The 10,124-nt window shown below is 31.4% G+C and overlaps 1 protein-coding gene across 1 annotated transcript; it reads left to right on the top strand.

Annotated features, from left to right (window-relative positions):
• The first annotated feature begins 547 nt into the window (after positions 1–547).
• LOC145324182 (cornifelin homolog) lies at positions 548–6,951 on the top strand. Its single transcript, XM_080166808.1, has 5 exons — positions 548–616; positions 1,379–1,469; positions 2,259–2,325; positions 3,640–3,699; positions 6,820–6,951. Exons 1-5 carry the CDS (start codon positions 565–567, stop codon positions 6,895–6,897), a joined length of 348 nt encoding a protein of 115 aa, XP_080022934.1. The 5' UTR covers positions 548–564; the 3' UTR covers positions 6,898–6,951.
• Positions 6,952–10,124: the final 3,173 nt, after the last annotated feature.

Consider the following 10,124-nt stretch of genomic DNA (forward strand, 5'->3'; position numbering starts at 1 on the left):
CATATTCTGTGACATTTGGCATTAAATCTTTATTGGTTTGTGTAGACTAGCAATGTCCAAACTTTTCAACCAATAATTTCAAAATTACATAAGAAGTAGCTTTTTTGAGCATTATTGGGGATTTGCTTCAATTTATTGCCCATTGTCTTATCCCTGTTTGTTTTATATCCTATTCAATTAAAAATCTGTGCACCTTTATGTCAAAGGTTCGAGACATATCAACGTAAGATTGTAGTTTATATATCGTATCGTATTATAGACAGCTTTCCGCAGATAATAAAAATAAGTTATAAGATTAATTTTGGTTTTGATAGCCCCAAGGGGCCGAAAGCCCGGGATGATAACATAACTGGTATTAATATTAAGATTTAATAATACTATTCGCAGAAAATTGTCCATAAAACGATAAGATACATGATTTTTCCGTATGGCTGAGAACCATTTCTAATCCAGTGGATATTAATCGGTTTCGAAGCCATACTTTAGATACAATTCTATAACATTTAATACATCAAATTAATCAGACTTTTTATTTTTTTTTGTAGAAAATACATATTTATAAAAATGACATACTGGGAGCATCCAATAGACGATTGTTGTTTTGATATGGGAAACTGTAAGTATGCTGAGGTGGATTCTTAAAAAAAATTGCCCCACTAATCGCTTAGTGAGGCAAATTGTTTCCGTGAAAAATCCTCCAAAATCACATCAAAAATCTACAAAATTAAAAAAATCATTGAAGGGTTAAACTTAAATTTTGTAGATTTTTGATGTGATTTTTGAGGATTTTTCACGAAAACAATTTTGCCTCACTAAGCGATTAGTGGGGAAACACAAAAGTGTTTTTGGAAAATCAGGTTAATTGTCCATTGTCCTCTCCTTCCCTAAAAACTATATCAATATCGAGCAAATTCTAGCATTCAATTTAATTTGACAATTTATAGATATGGTTAATGAATAATTTTCCCTTTACCTCAAATTTGTATTTTTGTTTAATTTTCCTCTAAAAACAAGAACAAATTTATTCTTACGTAGTGCAACAATAACAAGATTACAATATTTACAAAAATAGATAAATAAGGTACAAAAAATGGGCAGCATTGTTAATGTTTTGCTAAAAACTTCTTTTTAATGTGCGATATCTCTATCAGAGGGTGGAGGTACCTTCCCACAAAATACAAAAAACTTCACCTTAATAATAGAATAGCCATATTAGTCCAGTGTTTATGGCTATCTTTAAATGCAGATATATAGACAGACAAATAGACATTCTGTTATTTTAAAGAAATCAGATGTAATCAAGAGTTAATTGATACAAATACAATATAAATACATGTTATATTTATATTGTAAGCTTTTTACAACATTCCATTTTCAGGTATGATGGGTTTGTGTTGTTGCTGTGTACAGATCTATACAAATGCTAAAAGATTGGGGGAAAACGGTTGCTGTTGTCTTATTCTTTCATGGTATGCAACGTTGCTGACTTAGAAATTGCAGAGTTGTTTCCCTTAAAAACCTATATGGACCAAAACCAATTTTTTTAAAGAAAAAAAACAATATTTTTAAAATCAATTTAGGTTAGGATATATATGTTAAGTAAATGAAATAAAAAATAGAGTTGCTCATTAGTGATAAAGCCTAATAGGGTTAGAGCTCTGATGTTCCAATAGTAGGGACATACTTCAGTTTTTATCGATTGTAAGAGGATCTACGCTATAGCTAAGGTATTATAAGTACATCCAACTAAATAAAGAATCATATAAATCAATTCATTAATGATATCTAATCAAATAATGCCTCTTAAATACTAATCAATGTCTTATCAGTAAGGGTTAAGGTGGTTGTTGCATGATCAAATATAAGACGGATCTTTAATTTAGATACACACAACAGAAAACTAAACCTTTGTCTTCACGACATTTGTTTTCAAGTTCCAGCAGAAAAAAATCGGGTCATGTATTCCTATTTCTATAGATATTAATATTAAAAGCTTAGCACAGATACAGAAACCAGTATGGTGCATAGAGTTTTGCCATCAGGGAGTGTGGTTAGCGAACCCGAAATATTTGACACCCTTCTTGGCTGTTTTAGGGGGGGGGGGGGGTTAAGACACTTGTAGAGAAGTACAGTGGGTAGGACATCTAAGGTTATGCAATTTTGTTAGAGAGGTCTTTACAAAATAAACACATCTTCCTTTTGCACGCCACTGCATAGATAGAACAAATAACTATTCTAATTATTTCTGTGTATTTTAGTTTGTTGACCCCTCTAATACCTAACTTTATGTTGAGAAAAAAGATCAGAACTATTCATGGAATAAGGGTATGGTTATTGATTAATAACTTCACAAGGATGACAACATCCATAAAAGCAATGGTACAAAGAAAAGCTAAGAGACAACTATATAGAAACAATCCTTTAAATATTCAATTAAACCAATGAATATTCCTAAAAAGTCTATAAAATAATAAAAAAGCAAGGTGGACATTTTGGAATATCATAGCAAAACAAATCTTGTAAACTAATGACGTAAATGACAATTAAAAGTACAGGAGACCTTCTTTCTATGTAAATAAAAAATAGTATGCCTTATCTTGCTTTTAGTAGTGTAATATAATTATGGCATGTTCGTATGTCTGATTGTCCCAAAAAGAAACTTCTATATAATTTCCCTGTTACTTAAACTAAAATATGAGTTACTCAACCAAAATGTCTGTGTTCATACAAAAAAAGTCGGTTTCCCTCAAAGGATTTTCCAGCAAGACCTTCTTCCCCCCCCCCCCCTTTTTTTTTAAAAACATAAGAGAGGGGTAGTTCTTTTTTTTATATTGCTTTGGGTTAGGTTAGTTCAGATCAAGTTGGATGCTGGGAAGCCCCGGAGAATTAGGACACTTCAAATTTAGGCCCTACAGAATTTGAACTCTTGCAATGTTATGGCATTGGCCCCCACAGGAGTTTGGCATAGGAAAAAAAACAAAGATATCACCAATTGTTGTTTCAGTGTTGGCTATGGATATATTTGAACTTGTGTTTTTTTGTTGCTAAGTACATAACAACTTGGTATTTTCTTGATATGTTTTTTAAATAGTTAAGACTCTACGGGGGTTCGGGTACTAGATCTCTCCACGCACCTTGAAACACACTCCGCTTAAGATTGCGGTGTAAAGCGTTGCATTCGCCCATCAGACAACCAACTCTCGGAGATGCACGACCTTTGTCTGAGAAGTCCAAACTGTGCATGGTAACAAGTTGCGCCTCTTTTTGGCCAAGACATTCCCCCCACTCTAACTATTTACGTCGCGCATCTGACATAGCAGCAGTAGGAACCTTTTTTAATGTTTTTAGTTATGACGCGGTGTCGGACCGAGATTCGAACCAATCACCTTTCTGCACAACGTGTTGAGCCAGTGTCGCGGTTTTTTAAAAATAGTAAATCACTGTTACAGGATGCAATTGCACAAATGCAAAGTTTGAAAACGATTGCCAATTCTTATATTTCAAATTCTCAAAGAGCTATTCTTTAGGAACAAACGGACTTATCCTTAATGTTGAATAGTTTTGTTTAAAAAATAGCAGAAAACTTAAACAGAAACAAAAATATTATTTAAATTTAAAACAACAGTACTATTTGTTTAGGGATCTGACTGTGAAGATTTTCTGTGTGCTTGTTGTTTTGGCTGTTGCGTCAGTTGTCAGGTATTTGTAATTATTATTTGTGTTCTTTAATAATTGGGTTTCATCTATAATTAATTTTATTATTAATATGTTGTCTAAAAACTATCCTTAAAATATGTTAGAAACAAGGATGACAACATCCATAAAAGCGAAGCACTGAAACGGTAGGACAAACGGACATTGACACTTGTATAGTGTCAGAACTGAATAAGCAGAATATAAATGTATAAAAGTCGAAGCAAAATTGTAAGTAAATTTGTTGAAATCAACTCTTTGATACAGGATAATGTTTATGGACATACTTACATGTTTAGGACTTGATTATAGAGTTACTTCTCTTATAATATTATACTTTCTTGTCCCAGGAATCAGTATACCAAAATTCAGATCAATCGGATTATTAGATAACTTAAAAATTTGTTGTTAAAATAGGCTCATTATTTACGAAAAAAACATTTTTCTGCATGAGGTCTCAGATTTTGATAAAAACTTCCAGTCCCCTTCATTTGGTCATAAAACTAAGGGCTGGGTGATTTTTAACCTTTTTAATCCATTTAAAGTCCGATTTTTCGCGCATTTTCTCACTGTGGTGTTTTCACAATGAAAAAAAGGCATTTTTTCATGATTTTCAAGTTTAAAATTTTTACATTAATTTTCAACTTACATACATGTTTTATATATCAAATTAATCCCCCAGATGGATACAATATAGAATTTGTCTTTAAAATCACAAAAATCATGAATTAAAGGGTGTCCCAAGAAAAATGTCAAAACAGGTTTTTTAAACTTTTGACACTGTCAGGAAACGAATTTTGCCCATTTCTTGCCTAGAGAGAGAATATCATCCATTTTACAACACATATGAAGTAAATTTGGCGTGGTAACTCCAAATTTGGACACCTGAGAAATTTTTGAAACACCCTGTAAAAGTGATTTTTGCGTCTGTAGAGCTAAAATTGGTCCAAATTGATTATTTTTTTCAAATTAGCATACAAAGTATCTAAGTATGTTAGGCCATAGTGTTTTCTGACCAGATTACAATTTTTGTATTTTTTGGACACCCTGTATTTTCAAAAAAATGAGAAAATTTTTTTGTTGTTTTTTTCAATTTTTTTTTCTTTTTTTAAGTTACCTAAAACTGTCATATAGATACAGATTTTGACTCATAACAATAATATTTGCCTATTTTACAAATTTACACACTTTTGGGACACCCTGTGCATGTTTTTAAAAAATGGTGGTTTTTGCCCCTTTTTTGGGGGAAGGAGTCGTTTTAGGGCCAGAGACTATTTTTTCATTTTTGTACAACTTTTCAAGGCACATAATTTGTTATTTAATCATCAACCGCCTCCGGCGAACCGTTTTGCCGTTATTTACCGCCAAAGGCGGAATTTTGACCTTTTTTACCGTTCTTGAGGTTTTAACGGGCATTTTTAGTGATACTTTTATTAAGGCTATTTTATTTACTAAATTTCATGTACAGTAAAATGTTTTGTATATCCAACCCATTTTTGTCAAAAGGAATTTTAAATGAACATGATTTATATTTTATTTTATAATATATTTATATGATTTATGTTTTAACAATTGAAATCCATCTTGACGAAAAACGGTTAGATGCACAAAAATTTATACTTCACATATGATTTAGTAAATAAAATAGCCTAAATAAAAGTATTTTAGAGTGATCTTAATAAATCAATGCCTTCTTACCAAAAATGCCCGTTAAAACCTTGAGAACGGTAAAAAAGGTCAAAATTCCACCTTTGGCAGTGAATAACGGCAAAACGGTTCGCCGGAGGCGGTTGATGATTAAATAACAAATTATGTGCCTTGAAAAGTTGTATAAAAATGAAGAAATAGTCTCTGGCCTTAAAACGACTCCTTCCCCCAAAAAAGGGGCAAAAACCACCATTTTTTAAAAACATGCACAGGGTGTCCCAAAAGTGTGTAAATTTGTAAAATAGGCAAATATTATTGTTATGAGTCAAAATCTGTATCTATATGACAGTTTTAGGTAACTTAAAAAAAGAAGAAAAAATTGAAAAAAACAACAAAAAAATTTTCTCATTTTTTTGAAAATACAGGGTGTCCAAAAAATACAAAAATTGTAATCTGGTCAGAAAACACTATGGCCTAACATACTTAGATACTTTGTATGCTAATTTGAAAAAAATAATCAATTTGGACCAATTTTAGCTCTACAGACGCAAAAATCACTTTTACAGGGTGTTTCAAAAATTTCTCAGGTGTCCAAATTTGGAGTTACCACGCCAAATTTACTTCATATGTGTTGTAAAATGGATGATATTCTCTCTCTAGGCAAGAAATGGGCAAAATTCGTTTCCTGACAGTGTCAAAAGTTTAAAAAACCTGTTTTGACATTTTTCTTGGGACACCCTGTAATTCATGATTTTTGTGATTTTAAAGACAAATTCTATATTGTACCCATCTGGGGAATTAATTTGATATATAAAACATGTATGTAAGTTGAAAATTAATGTAAAAATTTTAAACTTGAAAATTATGAAAAAATGCCTTTTTTTCATTGTGAAAACACCACAGTGAGAAAATGCGCAAAAAATCGGACTTTAAATGGATTAAAAAGGTTAAGAATCACCCAGCCCTTAGTTTTATGACCAAATGAAGGGGACTGGAAGTTTTTATCAAAATCTGAGACCTCATGCAGAAAAATGTTTTTTTCGTAAATAATGAGCCATTAGTAAAAAAATCAACATGTTTAAAATGGAGGTACAGACGGGTAGCTCTTTTCGTTAATGTATATCGTTAGACATGTTAGTATTGTCCTTTCGATTTCAAACTTTGCATTATGACTCCTATAACAGTTAGGTAAGATTTTAGAAGCGTATCAACTCTATAATTGTTTCCAGAATGTCCATAGCCCATTTAAATTTGTCAATTTTTTTAGGTTTGACAATAATTTTTTATTTGATATTTAGTCTATAATCAAGTCCTAAAAAAGTATGTCCATAAACAGTATTCTGTATTCAATCTGTTTTGCAACAAATTTTTTCTGCTTATTCAGTTCTTACACTCAGAATATGACGTGTTAATGTTCGTTTGTCCTACTGTTTCAGAGCTTCATTTTTATGGATATTTTCATCCTTGATTTTTGTTAAGATTGCGAATGAGTTGGATGCTCGAGGAAGACAAAGTAAATATAATGCTCAAGTAATAGTAGACCAACCAAAGTATTAAAATAAATTTTATCATTATTGATATAAATAAGAAAATATATTTTTATAAATAATAGAATGTGTTTTTCATTTCTTTAAAAATCTTTTTGTCTATACTTCATTACAATACCAAGGATGCCAACATTAAAACATTATTTAATTAGCACAGGAAAGATCTTATATATACAGACAAACATCATAAAGCTGGTTATAGTGCTTGTAAAAAATGACGTCATCCAATACCAATGATAGGCCAATACACAGACTAAAATTATTAATGGCAGGCCATTAAAAATAACGTAATTTTTTAAAGGCACAATAAAAAGCTTCAAACGTCACATCCTATAATATAAAGTAGTAAGGTTTTTATGTCTGTAGCGAAGGATCTCGCTAACTGCTTAACCGATAGGTTTCTCCTTTTCAGGGTTGCTTCTCATAGGTCCTGGGAAGGTTTATAACTATTTTAGGAAGGATACCACCACCCTCCCAATAGAAATCTCCCCTAGAAAAAAATCCTCTTCACCCCAATTTACAAACTAATTTACCCCCCCCCCCCTCCTCAAGTGCCCCTGGAGGCCTCTAGGGCTTAGCCGCTAGTATCTTATATTTACCAATTTAGACCTGCAATTTCCAAAATTTATACTTTACTACTATACTTTATATTAAAGGATAGAATTATGAACGGCCAGACATAGAATTAGAAAGTTTTTTAAGCAGGGCCATGTGAGAGGTATGTACATAATAGCATTAAATTAAGATATTTTTAGTCAATTATTATATTCAGGATACTGGTCCTATGGTGGTTTTAAAGCTTTTGGAAGAAAATATTAACCCCAACCCCCCCCCCCCCCTAATTTTTTTCTGTTATAAACTATGACAAAAATGTAGTAAAACTTTTCTTTCATGCGCGAAGCCCCTAGTGTCTAGGGACGAAACCACAAGTCCTGACTTTTATAAATTTTTAACAAAATTATAAATAAAAAAAATAAGAAGCTTTATTGGTGATCGATTTTACTCCCTAAAAAATATTGTACTAAAATATATATCTTACAATTTTGTTTTTGTATAATATAACTTTAAATTTTATAGGCATGAAGAAATGGGTATTTTCTTTAAAGGTTTTTTAATTAAATTAAATTAATTATGTGTCAATATAACGTCTCTCAATGTTTTACAAGGAATCATATACGTTTCTAAATCATTTGTTCCCAAGTAATCAAATACAGAAAAAAACTTTCTATCATGACAAGACAAGACACAAACAGTACAATTTATTCCCTTTCACCATTCCCCTCTCTCCACAAACAAGTTTGGCTGCAGAGACACTGTACGTTACAAGTTTAATGATAAAAGTGAAAATTACTGCATTAACATTATTTTTTTTCCCACTCTTAAAAGAACACCTTCAAAGAATCCAACATATTTTTTTACTCTTCAAAAAACTAGAATCCTTTTTGGGTGTTGAGCTCTCAACCTACCCCAATCAAGTGACGTTACAGGCCTCTAGTGGCGTAGTTGTAGTAACAAAAATGGCACATCATATCGTAATAAAAGTGAAAAGAAAATGCATGCAGCCATTTAGAAAGTAACAACCTTTATCCAGTTTAATTCAGCTTTGCATCAACTTAATTTAACGTATACGACCTATATTGGAGTGTTAGATTTCCTTATATTTTTCTCAACTTTAATTTTGGTAGGTTGCATTCTCAGTGAAGATTTCTCTGAATTTCTGTAGGTGAAATTTATCTCTTGCAACGGAAAGTTAATTTATGCAATTGTCCTATTACTTTTAATCTTAGCATGATGATTCTCATAACAGTGAAGTATGATTTAAGAAGTGTAACAACTCTATAAGTGTTACTAGACAATCCATATGAATTTGGTTTAAACTTTTTTAATAGCAAGTTTTTATGTGACCAAATTATCTAACAAATTTTTAAAAATGATTCCTGTGACAAAAAGTTACAATGTTAAAAGCGCTCAGTAAAGCTTAAATTTTATGTAAGAAAGTATGTCCTTGAACAGTGTGTCATATTTAACCAATATTGCAACAAATTTACGTACAATTTTGTTAAAAATTCTTAATTTATATTTTCCTTATTAGATTCTGACACTCTACAATTGTCAATGTTTGTTTATCCTTCCTTAAGTTTTATGCTTCACGCATATAAATGATGTCATTCCATTTTACTTATTTTCTATTTTCTCCTTTTCTCTTACTTTCTTTATTTTCTTCTATTGTAAATTTTTAATATAATTTTTGTATTCTTTTCTGCAAAATTTCTTCTAAGAGTAATATATTTAATATTTACTGTTGTTTTAATATTTATTGTATTTAATCTGATGATGTTTCAAAGGTAAGTTTTAGTTTTAATTTAGATCTGCATTGTAAAAATAATACGTCTCTCCCTTAAGATCTCGGTAACCACTGAACCGATCGGATTCTACTCTTCAGGGAATATACCTACTGGTCCTGTGGTGGTTATAGGCTTTTTTCTTGGGATGTGGGACACGTCCCCCAACCCCCCCAAAAATAAAAAGGTTCCCCCCCCCTTTTTTTTGATGATGCAGATTATGAAGAACTCCCTCAATTTTTTTTGATGATGCAGATGTAACTATTTGGTGCTGCACCACATATACTAAATTTTTAAAAATTACCTAGAGCCCCTAGAGACTGCTAGTAGAGAAAAATAGTAAAACAATTAGAGAAAACTGAGATCTGAAATTTGCGTCACCCTTCCAATATGACGCATGACAGCTACGACCGAAAGACGTGGCATTATTTGGTCCACTATCCCCTAATTTGTAAAGGAGAACGATATCGGTTTATCAGTTTTGATAGACATAGATCCCGTGACTTTTATAGAAGGATTTTAATGCAAACATATATATATATAATAAAATTAACAATTTTTATGAGTGGTTTTGATCAATCAAGCATTCATTTTCACCAAAATAAAGGTAAACATTTACATTATAACTTTATATTTAACATTTAGCTTGTTAAGTCTTATTTTATGTTTTCATAATTAATTGTTTAATTTTACAGATTTATTACTTGATGCGATTACTGATTATAAAGCCTTCATGTGTAAAGAGACGCTGCCCTACAGCAGACATCAATTCAACATTTCTTTTATCATATGTTTTAGAGACTATATAGAAGATAAGGTAATTTAAGTTACAGTGCAATTTTACGAAACCATAACTGCACTAAGTTCCTGGACCTTCTAGGGGTCCTAACCTTAC

This window comes from Acartia tonsa, chromosome 7 (assembly GCF_053477335.1).
Source record: "Acartia tonsa isolate MP-2025a chromosome 7, ASM5347733v1, whole genome shotgun sequence".
In the NCBI taxonomy this organism is placed as follows: domain Eukaryota; kingdom Metazoa; phylum Arthropoda; class Copepoda; order Calanoida; family Acartiidae; genus Acartia; species Acartia tonsa.

Coding starts and splice junctions, on each gene's coding strand:
- LOC145324182 (XM_080166808.1), top strand. CDS start 565: ATGACATACTGGGAGCATCCAATAGACGATTGTTGTTTTGATATGGGA. Junction 1,470..2,258: donor TGTTGTCTTATTCTTTCATG/GTATGCAACGTT, acceptor TGTGTATTTTAG/TTTGTTGACCCCTCTAATAC. Junction 2,326..3,639: donor GAACTATTCATGGAATAAGG/GTATGGTTATTG, acceptor CTATTTGTTTAG/GGATCTGACTGTGAAGATTT.